Source organism: Diadema antillarum, unplaced genomic scaffold (genome assembly GCF_040938485.1).
Source record: "Diadema antillarum isolate AM-2024a unplaced genomic scaffold, OU_Dant_1.0 seq00000079_RagTag, whole genome shotgun sequence".
Taxonomy (NCBI): domain Eukaryota; kingdom Metazoa; phylum Echinodermata; class Echinoidea; order Diadematoida; family Diadematidae; genus Diadema; species Diadema antillarum.
This window is the reverse complement of record NW_027271172.1, coordinates 273,972-296,720: the sequence shown is the minus strand read 5'-3', so window position 1 is coordinate 296,720 and position 22,749 is coordinate 273,972. Positions and strand designations below refer to the sequence as shown.

The following is a 22,749-nucleotide window of genomic DNA, read 5'->3' as shown; positions in this document are numbered from 1 at the left end:
CAGGCCGAAAAGATGCACGAGACCATAGAAAGGAGGCCAGTGAAGAGCTCTTGACATGCTGCAAGATACCAAACGCAGATGACAGAGATGGTTAATCTTACTGTACAAAAACTGTAAGATCACGAGCACAGAAGAATACGCTGGCTGCATACATTACATGGCGCATCATGCTGTGGTCGGACCAGAAAAGAAAAGCACTTCTGTGCATACACTGTATATACTGTGTTCATCTTGTCATTCAGCTTCCATGGTCAATCTTTAAATGATTATATTGTACTGGCACATACGGACTGACTCGCTCCTCAGTGATCTGACAGTAAATTGAATAATTTCTCCACCCACCCCACTACAAGACATTTTTCTTTCTTTCTTTCTTTTGTGTTTTAATAAAAAGAATACGGGTTTCCTACTGGTGGCACAACCTAGTGGCTAACAAAATGTATTTGCATAACAAGAATCTTCAATGCAAGCAAATGAAATTCAGTTGCAGTACAGCGACTTTAATAGTAAAACCAAATAACAGGATAGTTGTTTTGATACAGTGGTTGTTTTGGTCTCTCAAGAAAGTTCTCTCAAGAAAGTACAGTATCTCTTTGCAAGATTTCATTACAAAATCAATTTTCAAATGAACTCGAAGGTTGTACAGGAGAATATCAGCTTCCAAACAGCTTCAGCTAGCCAGAACAAAGAACACCACATGTCTCCCACAGACACATAGTGGAAGATTTCTCTCTAGCAGAAGGGATGTGAAGACTAACTGATGTACTGTCTATATGGATTCTCTAAATATCTGTGAGTACAGCACCGAACATATCACAATGTTTCAGATCTTTAAAATAACACTGTAATGACACCGCTTGGACATTTGAATGTAGACATAACATTCTAAAAGCACCCAAGGATGTTGACCAACATGATTTGTTACAAGAGAACCTTGTGAAATGTTCAACAAATCTCAAATCGTTTTAGAACTCTCAGGGCACTATTCCAAAGTCCACATGGGTAGGCTCCCCTCCACTTCTTGGGCTTGGTTTCTCTCAATATGGTTCGATTTCTCTCAGTACGGTTTAAATTTTCTCGCTGCCTTCATTTGAGATATCCTTTGCTTGTCTTCTTCAAACTTCTTCCTCAGCTCAGCTATGTCTGTGGAAAGTCAAACAAAAAATAAATGTTGGCATTACAGGGCAAGCTGGAACTGCCACTGTGTACAATGTAACAGGAATAAAACACAATGCATGATTACAGCAAATGGGGAAGAGGCTAGGCAGACACCAGGACTTGACATTAGCAGTAGCTTAGTGGCCCTGGGGACAACTAAAAATTTACACTGTGCCACCAAATTTCCAAAAAGGTTATCATTTTATGGCCCAGTCAGGCACTTAACCCTTTAAGGATGAGTCCCAAGTGTACTCGAGCAGGGGTCTATGAGAAATGTGCATTGTAACAAAATCAGCCCGTCTATAACAGGTTCACAAGATTCAAAATGGATGCTTATGTTTCTGTAAAAGGTATTTTGGGCCCCTACATTTCTTTTTCGGGACACCAAAATTTGGGATCTAAAGATTTTAGTGGCTCACACGGTCCCCCACAGAAAAATAGTTAGTGTCAAGCCCTGGACACAATTCTTTTTAATGTCAATCTGACAGTACAACCAATTCATTCATCACACATTATGATGACTGTAAACTTATCAACAAAGATGGAGGAAATGAAAAAATTGCAAAAAATAAAAATAAAACAACAAATAAAAAACAATCACAATACAGTATTCATCGCATAATCGGGCATCTGATAATCGGGATCCTCGCTTAAATGATATACGCTTCCCAGAAACATTTCCAACGCACGTTATTTTCACTGGATAATCGGGCGGGGACCTCTGATAAACGGGACAATTTTTCTTCAAGCGATCTTTGATTTTGTTAATATTTTACACAAAAAATCTACCAAAATACCACAACAATATTTCAAAGATTCCGTATCAGTTGTCCTTTACAACAAACTTACAAAGCAAGCTTCGGATTGGTGTGTTTTGACCTCCGTCCATCCAGTACATGTACATGCATAGCAGCGAAAGCGCCGTGTATAAGTATCCATGCCATTGCAAAGCACATGCCTTCGCGAACATTCTTCTCCCCTACATAAGCAAAGCCATGTGCTCGCTTGCAATTCCTACTCGACTCACATCCAATAAAAAACATGCCTCGCTCATACAGCCCAGGCTGTGTGCGTTGTTTAATCTCAGTCATACACTCTGAGGGCAAAGTCCATTGTTATCGCGCGCCTTCGTATCTTGTTATCTACTGTCTTTGGTTTCAACTTTCAATACCGCTGTACACTGTGATCTGTGTGTACGTCACAATCTTCCTCAGTTGTGACCGGGCAAAAGTTACATGATTGAAATGAGGGCTATGAACAGTTACGTATTCAGTGAAATGGGGGAGAGAGTGGGAGGGAGAGCGTGAAAGATGAGAAGGGTTCAATTTATGTGCGAATACGTAACGTTTTATGAATCTAGACTATGAGCTGACATTGATTACGTGTACACGCGTGTTTGACAGAAGAATCGAACCCGGTTGCGATTACTCTACATCATTGCGAGAATGCAGGGAGAGCTGGAGGGTCGCGCCGAGGGGGGTAGCGTGTTGTGTATTCATGTACATGTACAGTACGTCAGTATGCATGTGTGTGTGTGTGTGTGTGTGTGTGTGCACTACATGTACATGTCGTATGCCGTTAGTGTATGGTGAGTACTCATCGCGAAATCGGGCACCTCGCTTAAAGGGGCCGTTTTTGCTACTCCCAACCTGTCCCGATTATGCGATGAATACTGTATTCAGCAAAATATCAACATCATCGTACAAAGAAGCAAATCATGTTGAAATATGTGGCAACCTTGATCTTCCCTGGGTACCTGAAAGATTTACCTCCATTGACTTCAACAGAACTTCCTTTGAAGTACAAGAGCTCAAATTCATCAATGCAAAAATAAAAACAGCAAAATTCATAAGATAGTAGTAAAGTTATAAGTAGAATGTCCACAGTGTGCAGTTAAATGCAACATTTTTTAAGGTAATAGCGAAATTGTATGTGGCAGTATTTTAAGTCTTTTTAATTCACTTTACTGATGACACAATCCATCGTAAACTTAAATCTAGAAATGTTATCCAAAAAGAAATAACAAGAAACAAAAATAGGGGCAAATTTATGATGCTTGAAGGACTGCTGCTTCAGGAAATGATTGCTGGTAAAACTAACGTTCTCGCTTGGACTCCCAGGTCTGGAAGGTATAGAAGTTCATGAGCTCCTTCTCCGCCCGCTTCCGCTTCTCCCTGCCTGCAGTCGGCGCTGCTGCCGCTCCGTCCGGGCCACCACTGGCTTGGCGCTCCTCTTGGTCACCGTGATCCAGCCATCCTCGTCAGGTACCCCTTCCTCCTCCTTTGCCTGCTCCTCCTCCTGATCGAATGGAGAGACAGAAGGAATGAGACATGTCTAGGTACACCTACACAAGCATTAACATCTACTGTATGCAAGATATTGTACATTTCACAAATTGGAAGTTGCAAGACAGTTTTACTAGTGTTGAAATTGCAATCAAGAATGAATAAGCAAATACGTATCATCCCTTTACGAGACAACTTAACAACTCTACAACTTGGAGATAGTAATTATAATATGCTAATTTCTGTTATCTGAGGTGATATTTTCATGAGTTATCAATTTTGCAAATAATTAGTCCAGTTGCAAAATTCGAGGGAACAAAAACACAGTGAAATGTATGACACATACAGTATATCAAATTAAGAAAGTAGGCATACTGATGCTGAAATTTAATGGGATTTTGGAACTCAAGTGATGAGGTTTAAGTCGAAAAGTAGCAACAAGCTTGCACCTCCAAAGGTAGAGAAATAACCCACAGGGCATTCACACATTTTGTGATCGTTTGAAAAGATATGTATGTAAAAAACATCTCGGATTGAATTGAAAATTGCAGTTGTCATAGCATTGACATAATTTATAAAAATGGTGATATGGATCATAATCAAATGATTGGCCAAGAACTATCATGTCACCAGTCTTTAATGCCACATTTTACAAAACAAATACTGTACATTTGTCAAGCATGTGTTAACAAAATTATCCACCCTCCATAACCCTGAAACAATCCGAATCACACTGCTCCTTGTGTGTTTGGGACTGTTTTGAAGTTACCATCAAGTGGAAAATGCTTACTAACTCCCTGTGTAATGAGCATCATTTGTATGCTATACATACTGATATTTCAGTGAATGACAGTTGATCAATATTTCTGCAAGCTGTTAATTTCATGCCTTCTGGTCTTCTTATCATCATGATTACTGGGAAAGAAATCCACATAACTCAAATATACAGAAGAAAGTGTGACTTCTCAAACACGCCATTTCATTAAAATATTGCTTGAAATGATATCAAATCTCTCAGAAAAGAATTATGAGTATTTCAACGATTTGAGCATGGGGCCAAAGCTTCAGCAGGCGCATACAAATATGTTAGCACCAGAATAAGACTTGTCATAACATGTGCGACTTACAACTGTAATTCCATTCTCCTCAACAATTTTGCGTCTTCACTTTCGCAATTCATAACCTATTCACGAAATTCAAGGAAATAAAAGCACTGCAAAAAGGAAAAAAAAATTGTACACAGTATTCATCAGTGAATGACAGAGAAGTCCACATATACAATCCTCTTACCTCCTGTTTCTTCTTGTCAAACTCTACCATGAAGTCATCAACTTTCTTTTGAAGTTTTAAAGGGTCGGACCACATGGCTGCATATTCTTGGCACCATTCTATACCACCACCACCACCACCAAAAAAAAAAAAAAAAAAAAGACAAGAAAGGAAAATACATGAAGTGGCACCTGGTTACAAAGGCAACTGATATAACAAATTATTCATTATGGAAGAGAGAGAGAGAGAGAGAGAGAGAGAGAAAGAGAGAACATAGAATCTTTCTGTAAGCTTCAATGCTTAGAGACTCCAACCCCAAGCACCTTCTGATCTGGAGATTCTCCTGCCTGAAACCCCTAGCAAACGGGAGACTCCAAGTTTATGTGTGCGAAGTTCCTAGGGTTATAGATGCTCTCTGGTGCTATCTAAGGCTTATTTTTGCAACATACGATAGCAATAAGTAAGAAATCCTTTCCAACGGGAGATATTAAGCCAGGGCGGGAGAAATTAAATCTCAAATGGGAGAACGGGAGATTTTGCAAAAATGGGTTTTCGGCGGGAGATCTCCCGTCGAAACAGGAGAGTTGGAGTCTCTGAATGCTCCATTTTGTATCTGGTTGCCCTCCAAACCTGACACAACAAAATTCTGATGAACATGAATTTACCGGGCCCATGGAGTTTATTGTTGTAACTAAAGCCTGTTGTAAATAAAGTCTCTTGATTATACATTTATTACCTTGCTCAATCATGCACATTCTGTAAATCATTTAAAAGAATGAATGAATTTATTCATGTTTTTAATTCCGCGGAATCAACACATCACGCACAGGAACATATGGCAAGCAAAAATATTTGCGTGCTTTTATTTCCATGCTAGTTTCTGGTTGCGCAAAATGCGTGAAAATTTCAACACCATGAAAATTTCCACTTTTACAGTAAAGCCATTTTGGAAACTTCTGACAACAAAACTCTTCCAGAGTTATTTATGATGTGTAGAGAAAGATGCTTCAAAATTGTAGATAGAGGTATCTGCCAGAGGTTTCCCACAACTGCCCTACTTTAAAAGAGAATATTTCAGTGATGGGCTCTAGGTGGGATGTAGGCATAGGGTAGGGTGTTTCAAAACATTGCTCCTTACAATTTTCATAAACATAAAATCATCACTTGCCTTTTTTTTCCCTCCTCTTTTTTAAAACATGCTCATGACTTCTATGCCATAGGAATATTTTCTTTGTACGCTTTCATTGTATGTAATTTACAAAAGATACCCTATATAATTTTTCAAACTTAAGTAATGTATATACCATATATTTAGTGAGTCTAATTTTTTTGTGTGTGAAAATTGATACGTCTCAGCAATTTTGCAAGATATTAAATTCATGAGCATGGAGTACAGAAATGGACAGTGACATACATGTGTGTATATATGTCACATTCATGTTGGGATCAAAGCTAGTATTTTCATAAGTTTCAATATTCACGAATAGCACCTGACTCATGAGATTTGCAAACCTCCCCCTTCCCCCTCCCCCCCAAAAAAGGGATGCACATTACTCCTTTGCAAATTAAAATTTCCTAAGGATGAACTCACTCTTATAACCCGTCAGTATAGAGCTCTCTCCCTCTGGTGACAAGACAAATGGAGATGTGTAGTGGTGCTTCAGAGCTTTTCTCAAGGACGATGCATGCTTGAAGACAATATAGGCCACTTTGAAACCCTTGGAAAGAAATCAAGCGTTCACACATTAGAAAGTTGGGGAGGTGCCAAAGAACAGTCAAGGAGATACTTGCATCTCAACAGGTGGAAAAAACAAACACAAACTCAAAATACAATCACAAATCAAAGAGGCATTTATATTCTCTTTTCAGGAAATGAGGAGTATTGGATTTGTTTCAGGGAGCCTCCTGTAGAATCAGGGAGACCTGGCAGCTTTGCATTATAATGGTGGTCATAACTTACAAAAATAACACTTTATCATGCAATCAGATGAAAGCACAATGTTTTTCATGGTTGTTGTTGTTGTTGTTGTTTTTTCAGCAAAGTGATTCTGGTATACATGACCAGTCCATAGCTCATTGCTTATAAATGGAAACTAGTTGCCAAAAGTATTAAATCTGAGGATTTAACTATATCTCAGATACAAATGTTTAGAATCAAAATGTAAAACAAGAGGGAATTACATATCGTCGGGTGCCTGTGCATTGGCCGCTAACGCAATACAATTTGTATTGCGTTAGCGGCCAATGCACGGGCACCCGACGATATAAAGATATTTCTATAAAATATCTCACACGAGACCTTTGCTGTCCTTGCATCCATCGGGTTGCGTATTAGACTGTTCATTGTATTATTGACTTATGTATGTTGTGATTATTACTTTGTAATGTGCAGTAGAGTATATTATTATAGTAGCGGCGCAATATAAATGCCCTTTATTATTATTATTATTATCATTGGGGGAGTACAGTTTACTCTTTATTGGGATCTACTTTTATGAGACAGGAGTAAGATTTATTGTAACATACACTGTATATACCCAGTATCACATGTCTTTTTCTTGCATTCACAAAGAGATATTTAATCCACATTGTGAATGGCATTGTCCCCTTGGGAATAGACAGCTACCTTGGTACTTTTCATGGGGTAAATTTTTTCCAGGACTTCATCCTCATCTTTGCCCGGTTTCGTTTGGAGGCTGACGGACTCCACTGGTCCACCAACACCAAAGAGTCGCTCCATGCATTCCTGTTTTTGTAGGATAAGAAGGATTACTAATACTAAGAAGGGTACATGTAGATTTTACAGGAATATCTAGGAGGTACAAATTGTATCTAAATAAAGAAACAATTAACTCCCTTGGAAGCACTGACACACAACTTGACTAGCATGTGTGACTGATGATTACTTCAAATATACAACAGCTATTTTTATGTCAAGTTGCTTGCTGCATCTAACAATGGCCCTTATGAGTATCAGTCTACCAGCTATCATATATATTGATGGCTATCTAGGTTATCCCATCAGTAATTTTACAGGCAACTATTTTATTATTCCAGTCAAAGATGATATAGGGCAATGACAATGCTCATTACACTACAAGGTTAAAGGTGTCTTTGTCTTTGAAAAGTTGCTGAAATGAAATCACAATGTGTTGCATCACTAAACAGATACAATTTATTATCTTTGGGCTTCTCCATGGTTGGCTTCATGGGTTTGTAGGGGAAAGAGAGAGTGAGAGTGAAAAAAGAAGAAGAAAAGTGGCATCAAAACATTTTTGCTTGCCCAATTTGTGCATCTTTTCTCATTGTTCTAAAACACTTGCCCGACTTTAATTTTTCACTTGCCCAGGCAATTGTATGTACAGTAGCATCTTGTATGTGTGGAGTGAAGTCTAATGTTCATCTGTATGATATCAACTGACATAACACAGTCAATGAACATTACAAGCAATGCACTGTTTGCAATTAAAACAAGGTCTAATACTGCCAACAAAATTTAGAGATGTTTGAAGACAGCAAAATATTTACAAAGTACAGTTTGTACTTACAGTCTAAAACATACAAGAAGGTAAGATAAACACAAGACAAATGGGAATTACATAATCTGCATTTTACCTTAATAAAGGCAAAGTGAACTACAACCTACATGTCTACTGACATGGTTTATGTGACAATTGACAGCACTAACCTTGTTGCAATATGGTGGCACGTTCACCACAAACAAAGTTCTGTGGGATGGTTTGATATCATCACTTTCTTTCACCAAGTGCTCCTTGCAGTACATCAAATGGCCAGCTTTACTCTTTTCATTGAACTTTACTGGTACAACTGCAGAAAGAAACAAACGAAAAAAGAAAGTAAAACCAATATACAGTATGTGCATAGCATGAAGTGAAGTTTCACACATACGTACACACACAAACACACACACTGACACATAAAAAAGAAACAAACGAACAACAGAATGTTGTACAATGTAAACTCTGTAGACTGTAGTATTGTGCTATTCTATCTTTACAAGACTTTTAAAGTTAGGGATAAAAACTCAAGCATGATTAATAATATCACACAAGTTATTCCCTTGTGAAACCTGAGCCATGCCAGAATGTCTCATCTGACGTCATGACGACATTTAGAGTCAGTCCTCATACAAAGGACATATCGCTTAAAATGATCAAAAGCCAATGTAGTTGCTAGCTTAGCAATCTATCCAGAAAATCTATCAAGGGCGCTACCCTTCATCAACATTATTTATGGAAATACAATGCAAATACGCTGTAGCCTGCACTTAAATTTGCATGCTTCATACATGAATTTCAGACAGTTCAGTTGGTATCAAATCATTCATGGGCAACGCGCTTTATGGTCAATAATACATCAATAGAATTGGTAGCCTTCATTTCACACAAAATTTAGTTGTATTCTTCTTCTTCTGGTAGCCCTATGGCGTCCTTCAGACTTAATGATTATTACAGGCATGATTCATGCTGTGTGTGCTGTGCTTGGTTGTGGGACTGTGCAGTTGTATAAAATATGTGAGGGTGCGAGTAAAAGTCCATATTAGCAGTCTACACCGTAGGTCTACACTGCATACACGTGACGTAGCTTGCCACCAAACTTCGTGAAGTTCGTCTGGACTCTGAATGATGCCTGATGGGGCTGATTGACAATGATGCAGAGCTCAGAGTACCTAATTCAGATTGAAAATTGATGATCTCTTGTTCGTCACTAAATATCAATTCCACATGTATTGTTAGCCCCAAAATTGAGCAGCTACGTTTGCGAATTTGCTTGAAACTGAAAAACTTAAAGCCCAAACAAAGTTCTGGTACGCCTGCAAAAGTTGTCAAATTTTGCTCCAAAATGTGAACATATGCCCAGGAAATGTGCGGAATAACGCTGTAATAACAAGATATTCGATGGGTAACGACGAAAATGGGAAATATTAACCAAAAACGTTCAGTCTCAGAACTTACCCGAACGGGGTCAGGCTAGACTCGGACTCGGGGATAACTCGGCTTTGCTTTGACGGCGGGATGAGTTGTAATGGTTGTCCTCTGATTGTACATTGTTGTCCTATGGGAGCGGCCTGTATAAACTAGCGCTTCGTGTTCAGGCTACTCGCAGTAATGGTCCGAGTTGTTACAACGCGCGCATCAAAAACCTCTTTTGCGCGCATGCAAAATTAGTGTGCATCTATCAAGCACCTCTAAAACAATCAAAGGCGCTTGATAACAACACAAACTTCAAAGACCGCGCGTCTCAGCAACTGAGGACCGCGCGCTGTCATTTTTGTTTTGTTTTGGACTTTTGTACAGCCTAGATTACGTTAGCACGCACTTTCCTGTCCATTCAGTTAGGCCTCATTTGGTATTATGCAGTGGCCAGTAGAATGTGGCGATCACTTACTGCGTGTGAATTGTCTGAAGTAGGGTCGAATTTTTCCCCGAGAGCGAGTTAGTCTGGAGCCTTCTGCTGGAATAAATGTCGGTTTTCCTACTATTATTATTTTTCTCAAAATACTCCAAACCGACTCATCATTCCGGCAAACCGCGTCAGCCAGGTAAGTTTCTTAGTGGACTCTTTCGATATATTGCAAGCAAAAATGAAATGGTGCTAGACGGGTTCTCAAGCACTTACCGAAACTTAGTTTTCACTTTAACTGAAGTGAAGTCTCATCTGCGTCTGCAAGTTACAAAAAAACTATCATACGGGACTATTGTCAAACGCTGCACCAGGTCACATGAACACGACCCCATTACGGCTTACAATGCAACCAAACATACGAAACCAAATGTTTGGTGACAACTATATCGGCGACGTATTTATGAAATAATAGTACAAAGACGTATTAATGAAGGAATATAATAAAAAATAGACTTACTTTTGAAGCCACCAACTTCACGCCGAATAGCAATAGGGGCTGCCATGCTGTTTATCAAGAAAGCGCCATCTACGGCTGCTGCTGGCAACCTGCTAAGTGTTTACAAATACATACCCCACGTACACAAAGATTATCTCCTCCCCACCACCGGGGGAAATTATTTTCTTTGGTGTTACATGTACAAGACTAGAGATTTATTATGTAAAGATTTTATGAGATATCTTCATTGAACGGACCCCCTGGGTATTCCGTAATTCGCTGTCTACAACTGTTTGATAAATCGTGTTCACTTTGATTTTCACATTTAACAAGCAAACAAAAATACCAGATTAGTTGAGAATTTCCCCTCTTACCAGAGGAAGAAAATAAACGTAAAATAAAAGTATTTGACTTGACTCTTAGGTTTGTTTGTTTGTTTGATTTGTGTTGTTTGTTTTGTTATTTGTTGTTGTTTTGTTTGTCAAACCAACCGTAAGCATTACATCAATAAGGATGAAATTATGATTGTACCCATCAGTTTTGCGCACTTTGGAAAAAGTATAAAAGTTTTATAAAATGTCATAGGTATCTAAATCATTACTAGTTTGGATGAATACTTTATAGGAATATTATACAACATGACAATGTACTTTCGTTTTGTCCAACCAAAGCAACAACAACAACAAAATGCAAAAGCCCGCCCATCATATGTGAATCTTACTAAAACGTCGTTTGTCCTCAAATCAAGTGAATTTATACATATAGCTTCTATACAAACTGTTTGATGAATTGAATTATGATGTTAGATTTGATATACAAGAAAAGAAATTGCTCATGCTGTTCTATAAAAATGTATGTCTCTCGTATTATGTGTGTACATGTGTGTGTATTATTATGTGTGTGTGTGAAATGTAATCATTATAATGATAATTTAAGGAAGTGTGAGAGTGAGAGTGTGAGTGGGAACCCCAGAACTGCCGGAGGGGGGAAGGGGTGGGGATAAGGCAAGGGTAATTGTGTGTGTGTGTGTGTGTGTGTGTGTTTGTGTAGGTGTAAGTTTGTGCATATCAAATTTGAGATGTAATGTATGTTATGATCTCCGGGTCACCCCATTGATTATGTCTTTTCGTTTGATTGATCATTGTTAATTCTTTGCAGACATTCAAGATGAGCGTTTGATACGGAAAATGAAAGCAAAATAATAGATTATCAAAAAAAAAATTGTTATGTATGTAGGGGTGCCTTGTCTTTTTATACACACTATCAAAATCGTTTGAGTAATAACGTGCTGATATTGTAATTAATCCATATCATTTATTTATTTCAATGACAGATAAGAAAATGGATTATTTAAGAGTGTGTGTGGTTTTTTTTCCACCCAAATGATAGTTTTCAAATTGTACTTTGTGATTTGTATATAAAGACTAAAGTTGAAGACAGGAATTTGTGTTCATTTTGATAGAGTTATTATGATTACGATATAATGCTATCACTAACATCTCATTACAGATTACAGGAAATGAAACGTTTGCTTGTATCAACGCTTGAAGACAAAATGGTAGAATGAGGCCATTCATAGTAAAATCAACACAAGTGCTCCTAGAATTTGCTCTCATTAGGAGGAAACTGTACAGGGAAAAGAAAAACTAACAAGGAGTAACAAGGCTTGCATTAATCGTGATTGGTTGTCAGTGCAATATTTATGACAAGTGTTCTCAGGGAAAGATAATTATGTGTGCAGGTCAGAGGTTAGCAATTTTTAAAGGAATTAAGATTAAGATAGCCGAAGGACTACTTATCATACCATTGTTACCTTGCAAGATACATAAAGTACTAATCAATACTGCCCGATTTTTGTTTCTTTGTGTAAAACGGATACAAGTAGGACTTATATTAATTCCCTCGCACACACACATTTGTGTATGTAAACCCTTCCATTTGTTTGTATGTGATACATTGTATTATACATTTTTGCCCACATTGCTTGACGTTCAACGATTTCTTAGTTTACGAGTAAATGGCAATGAAAAAGATTAGCAAAGAAAAGGAAAAAGATGAAATGAAAACAATCGACACAATATTCTATGAAGTTGAGAATTTATTCAAAATGCTTCCGAAATGACGGGATTTACTCCAACATTAACAAAATTTCATGAGGCATACAATCAAACATACAGAGTCCCAGTAAAATCTGTATCTAAGAAGTTTTCAAAGTGTGCGACACAAAACGTGTATACTTGACAGCCGTAACATACGATGATTAGCCTGGTAAAACTCCAATTTATGACCACGAAAAAAAAAGAAACAAAGAAGAAACAAAGCAACAACGGAAATCCTAAATGTAAGTGGCTATGTGCTCTCTTTAATCCAATTTCAGCACTTTTTCGTTAACAATAATAAAGAAATATGGCCGAGGTCTGTTGGTGTCATTTTCATTTTCTTCTTCTTCTTCTTCTTCTTCTTCATCTTCTTCTTCTTCTTCATCTTTTCCTCCTTCTCCTACTCCTAATCCTTCTTCACGTCGTTTTCGTCTTTGTCATCATCACCATCATCGTCGTCATTATCATCATTATCCTTGGAAGTTCCTTCATTTTTTCTTTTGTATTTTCCTTTAAACAAAAAGACCTTTGTCGATCGTTGTTTGTTTTTATGTGTACGATATTTCACTTTGGCGTCATCATACTTATCCAGATGCAAAGACAACATGTAAAATCACGGAACAAGTGCAAGATCGAGACGTAATTACACATGAAGCCAACGAAGAAAGAAAATGGCCGTCATGGTACGAGGTTTGGAACAGCTGTAATGTGGTACATCTGTTGTTTGCACTAACTTCGAGACCTTAGGAAGATAACTGCTATCATGACAATGCATTTAGATTACGTCAATATGTTTGGTCAGTACCAAATCTTTAGCCAACAAAGTGTGTTGCAGGAAATTTATTTTCCTCTAAAGTCATCGCTTATTTGGAAGCTGTCTTGCAATAGGCAAGGGAAAGAAAATGTTACAATTTGCCTAAATGAGAAATAGCATAGTCACATTCAGGAGTCGGAAAAAAATAAAAACACAAACAAAACCAAATCACAGAAACAAATGAAAACGACTGGACCAAAGAATTAACTACTCGCACACAACTGAGAAGAGATCATTTCTTCTTCTTTTCTTTTATTCTTTCTTGTATTTCTCCATTTCCAACTAGAAACACTTGCGATGGACGATGCTGGGTCCCGCCTCATCGTACTCCTGCTTGCTGATCCACATCTGCTGGAAGGTGGAGAGGGAGGCGAGGATCGAACCGCCGATCCACACGGAGTACTTCCTCTCCGGAGGAGCAATGATCTTGATCTTCATGGTGCTGGGGGCCAGCGCTGTGATCTCCTTCTGCATGCGGTCGGCGATGCCGGGGTACATGGTGCTGCCGCCAGAGAGCACGGTGTTGGCGTAGAGATCGCGCCGGATGTCGACGTCGCACTTCATGATGCTGTTGTAGGTAGTCTCGTGAAGGCCGCTCGACTCCATTCCTGTTGGAAGATTTGTCGAGTTTTTTAAAAAGATTTTTCAATAAATCTTCACATTTTCCATGAATGACAGACTTGAAATCACACCTGATTTATCGCACAATACTGGAATTACGCTGCCCGTTATTCATTTTTTTTTTCATTATTTCTCCGTGATTATCACGGACATTTCGTGCCTCACACTTCTGCTACTTCTTTCCGTACGATTAATACTACGGGCAGACCGCATAGTTAATTCATGTGAAAAATCACGTGTTGCATGTCTTCGTAAGACAAGTCACGTGATTCAGTTTGAAGTCCTAATCGCCACACTGGAGTCATGTAACAAAAGTCCGTTGTTACTAGACAATGTTGTTATTTGTGTCTGTTGGGATAAAGTTGAAACTTCAACAATTGAAACAAACAAACAAAAACCAAAACAATTAACAACATAAGTCAAACGCAACTAGCAGTAGGTTACACAAAAGCGTAGACATCTTGTTCGTCGCAATAAACCCCAAACCCTCACCGATGAACGCTGGTTGGAACACGACCTCCGGACAACGGAAGCGCTCGTTGCCAATGGTGATGATCTGGCCGTCGGGGAGTTCGTAACTCTTCTCCAATGCGGATGACGTAGCCGCAGTCACCATCTCCTGCTCGAAATCAAGAGCGACGTAGCAGAGTTTTTCCTTGATGTCGCGAACGATTTCGCGCTCAGCTGTGTGACAAACGGCATACAGGCATTGTTTAAAATCGGCATATTAGAAGTGAGTGTGCTTGTGTGTCTATGTGTGTGTGAGAGAGATAAAACAACCGGTATTTTTTTCATCAATATTGTTTTGATAAGTTACAACCTTAATAAATCTTCTTTGGGAAAGGTTTGTTTACATATTTCACGAAACGTAAATTAATGTATTCTTACATGTCTACTTGATAGGCCTACTTCCCATTCGAGTTTAGGTATAACTGCGTAGGCCCGATCTGCAACTGACCTAAAACAAAAGCAGATGCCATCTACGAGAAAACGCAATAATGTTTATATTTTTTTATAACATCTTTAGAGACAAATAGCTTTTAGTAGTACCCTTGAAACTCAACTCGATCACTTAGCTACCAGAAATATCTTGCATCGGGCACTCTTTATTTCTCACTGTGAGTTTGTTTTTGTTCTGGTACCAGTTCATGTGCCGTAATGCACATTCTAATTGCATGCCTTACAATTAATTTTTTTTTTTTCATGGACGATATCCCAGTAGGCCTACCTGTCGTGAATTACGAAAAACAAAACACAGCAAAGAAGGGGGGAACATACTTTTGAATCAAAACTTAAAGCCGATTTATCACTGACCACTGGTGGAGAAAGAGTAGCCCCTCTCGGTTAATATCTTCATGAGATAGTCCGTGAGATCGCGTCCAGCCAGGTCCAAGCGGAGGATGGCGTGGGGCAGGGCGTACCCCTCGTAGATGGGTACCGTGTGCGACACGCCATCACCGGAGTCGAGAACGATCCCCGTGGTACGGCCCGAGGCGTAGAGCGAGAGCACAGCCTGAATGCCCACATACATGGCGGGCACGTTGAACGTCTCGAACATAAGCTGGCAAGGAGGGGGATAGATATGACGTCATATTAGGCAAGTTAATTTATGACAAGGTAAAGCATAAAATTTCGGGTTATCTTATGTCGAGCGTATGTATGCTTTGGGCTGACAACTCGATGCAAACAAAATCTAATGTTTACCCCTGGTAATTTTGTGAGTTGACATTGAAATTCGAAGAATCATTGCAACTTCCAATAAAATCACATAAAAGCATGCATCGCTTACAGGTTGCAGGCACACAGTTCAGTAACATTCTGATTGTCGGTTGTTTTTGTTTTGTTTTGTTCTGTCAGATCTACAAGTTTTACTACTATCTAGATAGAAATACATAATACATTTATATGCCATGATTTGAATTACAAATTGTTTTTTTTTTCAATTTCATTAAACAAGAATGATTTCGCTGATTATTTCTATGAATCATTTATATCAATATTATATTTTTTTATTATTGCAAAAGTTTTTAGTAATACTATAACTGAGTCTGTTTGTTTAAGTTTGTTTGTGTGTTTGTTTGTTGTTGTTGTTTTAATTCAGGGAGGTGGACCCCTCCCTAGATTGTTTGGCTGCTTGTGTGTTTGTTTTTTTTTCAGTTCGCAAACACTTCACGTTTGCAATACGTTTCCACTATAACATGTTTGAACAGTCCAGAATATAATATTATCCATGTAGGGTTAGTTATGTTAATGTTGTGTTTATGTTATGAAAATTGTGTCATCGATTACTTGTGTCATTTTCTCTCGGTTGGCCTTTGGGTTAAGCGGTGCCTCGGTGAGCAGGACGGGATGCTCCTCGGGTGCGACACGGAGCTCGTTATAGAAGGTGTGGTGCCAGATCTTCTCCATGTCGTCCCAGTTGGTGATGATGCCGTGTTCGATTGGGTATTTGAGGGTCAGGATACCCCTCTTGCTCTGGGCCTCGTCACCGACGTAGCTGTCCTTCTGCCCCATGCCTACCATCACTCCCTGAAACAAAAAGAAGAAATCAAACAAACATGCTTTGTTTGAAGAAAAAAAAGAGAAAAGGAAGAAGAGGAAGCGGGAAATTGAGACTTTCACTTGCTCTCTAATAATACTAGGACTAGATCTTCTAACTAGTTATACTAGATTGTATAGTATTTAGTAGGACTAGGCAGTAGAACAGGAGTTTCTAACCGTTATAGTAGAGAGATCACCTCGGTTGGGTTCTGGAGTTCTAATGTCTAGACAATAAAAAATAGGCCTAGCCGCCTACTCACGTAGATCTAGTTCTAGGTTCACAAAGCCTAACCGTGTTAGATCTACTTAGTCTTCCATGTTTTACTTTCGCACACACCATTTTTTACCTTCGAGTCCCCCCCCCCCCCCGCAAGCACACGCCTAACTTAAACGGTATAAACATTGAACGTTGACGTTAGTAGAGCTCGAGTCTAGCCCATGATATAAGCTATGACTCAAGAACGACTACGTCTACGACAGTACGAGAAACAGGTTAGGCCTACAAACTGTAAAAAGTGTCACGTTAGGGCTACTACTATCAGGAGTTCATCATGGTCTAACTTGATCTAGGCCTCAAGCCTATAGTATGGAACTTTAGAAATGTAAATTTGTAGACTTTATCTCGGACACGTAGGTCTAACGTTAATACTATCATTTAGTCGTTAATTTGTTTAAACTCCTCTTCTCGACCGGTGGGCAGCGATGTTGGTTAAAAAAAAAAAAAAAAAAAGAAAAATGTTTGTAGACGTGATTCTTAGAATTCCTATCTAACGACACAAATCGTTAACGTTTAGACGTAACTAGCTAGGCCTCAAATAACATTTTAGGAAAGTGGACCTCTAACCTGATGCCTTGGTTTTCCAACTATCGATGGAAACACTGCTCTCGGAGCATCGTCACCGGCGAATCCTGCCTTGCACATTCCTGATCCATTGTCAACAACCAAAGCGGCCACCTCTTCGTCATACATTTTGATCGGATGAGTTCTAACAGTTAGTACACAATTGAATCGACGCTAAAAATCACGTTTCCTGGTTTCCAAGTACTTTCCAGCATGCACTACTCGTATTCAAAAGATTAACGGTGGACCTATATATAGATTCTAATTAATCTTTATCTAAGCGATTCTAAGGATCAAGCAAAGCTGTAGGCCCTGCTTCAATCTTATTGCCTTGATTGCAACAACTGCAATAATAATGTACATGTACAGTATACATTATAGAGTGTGTGTGCAGGATCTTTCCTGCAATCGAATGCATGCATACATGCATGCTATGTATAAAACTAGACCATTTCGTGGCCCCAATTGCCCACGTACGGAGGCAGCGCAGGGCAAAAGCACTGCGCGCATCGATAAAGCATTTGTGGCAAGGTCGCCACGTGCACGTAATACTAAGCATGCCGCTCGCTACTGATACGATGCGCGCTATGCTCCTTGATGCGAATAGAATCTACCATTTTTTAAGGGGACAGACAAAAAAGAAAGAAAGAAAGAAAGCACAAACACTCTGCATTTTCAATTCTCAACAAGAATTTGATTAAAAATTTCAAAAAAGATGGCGTTTAGAACACATGAGAAACCTTTATTTCATTCCTAATTTGACTCTTTTTCATTATCACATTTTCCGCATTGAATTATCTTCTACAATATATTGTACATGATATGCAAATGAACTTACGCGTTAGTGAGATATGTTTTCCATATATGGATATCTTACGATCGAGATGCAGATTGAAGATCCTAAAGCTGTACATTAGTCTCATTTCTTATTCATTTAATATGGCGAGGATGTGACACACCCTCTCGCTCCACATAAAGTTCACTCACCTCTCCACAAAAAGTGCCGTGAACCACAGAGTGAAAATAATGGTCCACAGAAGAGCTGCGAGATTTACTCTGAATCGCTACCACAATATCTCAACTATGATCACCAAAATGCTGCAAGAACTTGATTGAACCGCTCTAAAACAGCGCAGAGAAAATGACAGGCTAACCATGATGTACAAAATACACAATATCAATCTTACTCGTTTTCGGCATAGAACTATAATACCAAACAGGTTACTCAGTTGACGAGAGTTATCTCACCACATTCCTGGCAGATATGATTGTAGCGAGATTGAATCACATCGCCATTTGTTCTTCCCGAGAACAGTAGGGAGCTGGAATTCCCTCTCCTCGGAAATAGTTGTAGCGCCATCTGTAGGTGTATTCCATAACCGACTAACGGTTGATTACAGCGGCTAGTCTTTGTTCTTAATATTTGTTATGTATTGTAAATAATGCTGTAAATAAATTGTATCATAATGTAAATAACACAGCCTGGAAAAATCTTCAGCTCATTGAAGGAGGCAGACTTTAAATAACCAGAAGAAGAGGATCCTTATAGCTAGACCCTTCTGGATACTCAATTAGAAATAAATACGGTATCTTCACAATAAGTTCTTATAATACAAAAAATACTGTATTTTTCATTGGAGTATGCTTGATGCGACCAATGATCTTTTTTTTCCCCCTTTATTTATGAAACCTTTTTTTTTTTTTTTTGTGGTCGCGGCAGATAAAATTTTGTTCTTGACAGAGTGAAATGGATCCAGTACCAGTCAGACAATTGTGTTTTTTTCTTAATTCATTGGTTCTTACATATTAAACGTGGCGTATATAGTATAAACTAGAACGAGGAAACTCTCTGAAACAAGATCAACGTCTTGCTTCTTCATGGGGTCCTTAGAGCGAAGTTGTTGGTGGTTTATTAAAGAAAATAAACTTGCCCAGGCCTTGACGGGCATTGCATCACAACGTGGCTGCAAACTAACAGCGAGATTTTGTTCAGTGTTTGATATTATTGAAGCGCGTGCAAAGTAGCAATATAACTAAAGGACGTGTTTTTCGTCTCCTGTTCCTCCTCCTCCTCCTCCTCCTCCTCCTCCTTCTTCTTCTTCCTCTTCTTCTTTTATTGTTATACTCTCGGTCTGGTTTTTTTTTTCGGTGTTAAAGGGGATGGCTAGTAACCGATCAGTGTGAATAAGTGGGAATGCTGAGGGATGATTGTTCCAATCCTTGTGGGATTCATTTAAGAGTACATCATAATTATATCTACAATTGTGTGAAAATTATTTGCTTCAGAATGGTCTCATATTCAAGTAATGTGCAGATTAATGTCCCGTCACTGACCAGGCACGCTAACCTCGAAACATTAAACTGCACATTACTTGAATATGAGACCATTCTGAAGAAAATAATTTTCACACAACAATAGATATATAATGTACTCTTAAATGAATCCCACAAGGATTAGAACAATCATCCTCAATCATTCCCACTGATTCCCACTGATCAGTTACTAGCCATCCCCTTTAAGCGCATTGAGCAGTGAAATGGAAAATAGCGCTATATAAATCACATGTACGTATGTATTCCGATTAGGGCGTACATTAAAGGCAGAATTTACCATTTGTAGATGAGACCAAAAACTCAGCATTAGTGCTTTAAAATAGTTCTAAAATGTGAGTTAGGGATAGAAAAACCACTGTCAAAATTTGAATCTGTAAAATCGATGTTGAGTATTGTTAACTATACAAAATATGAACAATAGTTATTATAAAAATGTTTCCAGACTATAAACCATCTACATTTACGGTGGTTTATACTGAGAAAATACAGATATCTCCTTGTGTTCTATAAATAAATAGGCTTTATCGCGAAAATTGTATATGCCCTTGATAGGATGTTTTGTGGTACAAAAGACCTACACATAGGGCCCATGCACTAAATGCCATATCTTGAAAATGTTTTAAATCACTGTTTCCACAGGTAGGATCGGTAGCCAATTCCCAAATCAATTTTTGAATGTATTAACTAACGGGCATATTACATCCAGTTTGAAGCAAATCTTCCATATATTTTTATTTTAAGGGAGAGAGAGTGAGAGTGAGAGAGAGAGAGAGAGAGAGAGAGAGAGAGAGACCTCCCCCCCCCCAAAAAAAAAGGAGAGACAAAAATGTTAAGTCAACAATGAGTAAAGACTTTACCTGTAAATCCAGTAAAAATAAAACAAAGTATTCAATCTTCTTGGTATGGAATACATTCACATTAGGTAATTTATTTTACACTGATTTGGGAGTTTGGGAAACTTTTTTTTTTTAGTTTTTAAAAAATCACTACATTTTGCCAGGTAGTATTAAAAAAAAAGCAAGAATAATCTAAGGATTAAAAAAACAAAAACAATACCAGGATATAGTGTGAATTTGTGAAACAACAATTTTCAACTGTCTGGCCTTCAACAAGCGCTACTCTATCAGTGATGATAATACAGATTCTAAAGAGATCAAGTAGGAAGCAAGTAGATAAAAGTAAGAACAAAACAAACTTATAATGTGTACAACCATAGCTGCTGCATTGCACCATATACAAAATGCATATTGTTTCTCCTGAATACTCGAGTACTAATATTACAATAATGTCGACCCGTGATTGTCACCTGCAGCTGTTCCCTGTATGGTACGTAAACATAGAGGGCGACATGTAACTTTCCACCAAGTCGGCAAAGCACATAACGTTTTCCCTTCTCAGTGAATGGCCATGGGCTCGCTGAACACACGACCAATCACCGACAACCACAATCCATCGTTAGTGATACGCGAACACACACACATTACTAGAGTACGTGCCGCTAGTCCGTTCTCCAGGATGCACTTTCATTACGAGGTTAATGAGTTGTTTTTCTTGAGTTCATCGTAAACTTTTAGGATCGAGGAAAATAAAGACAACTGAGAGGATAGCTACTATAGAAGGATCGCATTTTGCATGCATGCTTGAAACCCACTTAAAAGTTTCCGATTCTTGCGATGTTTTCTCCTTGGATGAATGAAAGTGATTTCCATCCAGAAGCTCTGACACTCCTGTGATTGTTGATACACGGACCTCGGACCAAACGGTAATCTTTGTCAACACTGACGTGCTTGCGGGACTGTTTTCGGAAAGGCAAAATTTGTTTGCTCCTTGTGTGATCTGCCTTACTCATTTGGACTATATTTTCAATGAAGATGGCAACGGAAATCGGAAATATAGTTATCATCGATGGTGAAATACGGGATAGAGTTGCGATAACGGGAGACAAATTTTCGTCTGTGAATGCCGGAAAAGTTGGGAGCGAGAGCAACAATAATTCGCGCCGAGATGTCGGCGGAGACAATGTCCAGGATCAGGAGCCCTTATCGAACTCCGTTCAGACTGCCGGTGTAGCTGTAACTAATCCTCTTGGAAATACTGGCGACAATAAAGCTCCAGACGACCATAAAAACGAAGATTCACAGTGCCCATCCAAAGAACAGGTAACTTTTGTTATTGTTAAACAAACTATAAAGCTTTTAAAGGGCGGTCGAGGTGAACATCCAGGGAATCAGGTTAATCGAGGCGACGATGGTTAAAAGATCTCGCACCGAACTAGCCCCTAACGTTTGAATAGGTCTAGTAGTAGGGTGGCTAGACTAGAATTTAAGGAAATTCTAATAATATTCCTAACTTACAGTACTGTGAACCTTGACGGAAATGTTCTGATGTTTTCTCTCTATAGTACATGTAGGCCTATATATGAAGAATGAAGAATCTCATCATTTCGTATCAGATTATATTCTTTTGAGTACCGTAGTTATGGGTAAACTCGGCCTAGCGGGTAAAGTCGGCTGCCAGCGCGCACAGTACAATTTTATGTACTGTGCGCGCTGGCGGCCGACTTTACCCACTAGGCCGAGTTTACCCATAACTACGGTACTGTGTTACAGCGCCCCGCGACGGGGTTACATCTTCATATAAATTACCGTACCGTAGTTATGGGTAAACTCGGCCTAGTGGGTAAAGTCGGCCGCCAGCGCGCACAGTACATAAAATTGTACTGTGCGCGCTGGCAGCCGACTTTACCCGCTAGGCCGAGTTTACCCATAACTACGGTACGTATTTGTCTGTATGGGGTCGCTGCTGCAGTAAATGAAGATGTAACGTTACACAAACTGCCGTACTGGATCACACACACACACACATACCCGGTACAGAAAGTACTCATAAGTACCAAAACAAAGAGGGAATACCCGTATTGGTCA

General features: G+C 38.9%; 2 protein-coding genes across 2 annotated transcripts; both read right to left on the bottom strand.

Annotated features, from left to right (window-relative positions):
* Positions 1-1,057: 1,057 nt before the first annotated feature.
* Positions 1,058-10,642, bottom strand: LOC139726120 (ribosomal RNA-processing protein 7 homolog A-like). The gene is given in 8 exon segments (XM_071637199.1): positions 1,058-1,143; positions 3,259-3,333; positions 3,336-3,456; positions 4,734-4,831; positions 6,304-6,430; positions 7,339-7,458; positions 8,401-8,540; positions 10,597-10,642. Coding segments are annotated over 8 exon segments (813 nt in total).
* A 3,128-nt stretch (positions 10,643-13,770) lies between these two features.
* LOC139726119 (actin, cytoplasmic A3a-like) lies at positions 13,771-17,620 on the bottom strand. Its single transcript, XM_071637198.1, has 5 exons — positions 17,495-17,620; positions 16,399-16,638; positions 15,424-15,670; positions 14,602-14,793; positions 13,771-14,096 (listed from the first exon to the last, which is right to left on the bottom strand). The coding sequence occupies exons 1-5, from the start codon at positions 17,618-17,620 to the stop codon at positions 13,771-13,773; spliced, it is 1,131 nt and encodes a 376-aa protein (XP_071493299.1).
* Between the last annotated feature and the right edge of the window lie 5,129 nt (positions 17,621-22,749).

Coding starts and splice junctions, on each gene's coding strand:
- LOC139726119 (XM_071637198.1), bottom strand. CDS start 17,620: ATGTATGACGAAGAGGTGGCCGCTTTGGTTGTTGACAATGGATCAGGA. Junction 15,671..16,398: donor ACCGAGAGAAAATGACACAA/GTAATCGATGAC, acceptor CCTCCTTGCCAG/CTTATGTTCGAGACGTTCAA. Junction 14,097..14,601: donor GTTCCAACCAGCGTTCATCG/GTGAGGGTTTGG, acceptor ATCTTCCAACAG/GAATGGAGTCGAGCGGCCTT.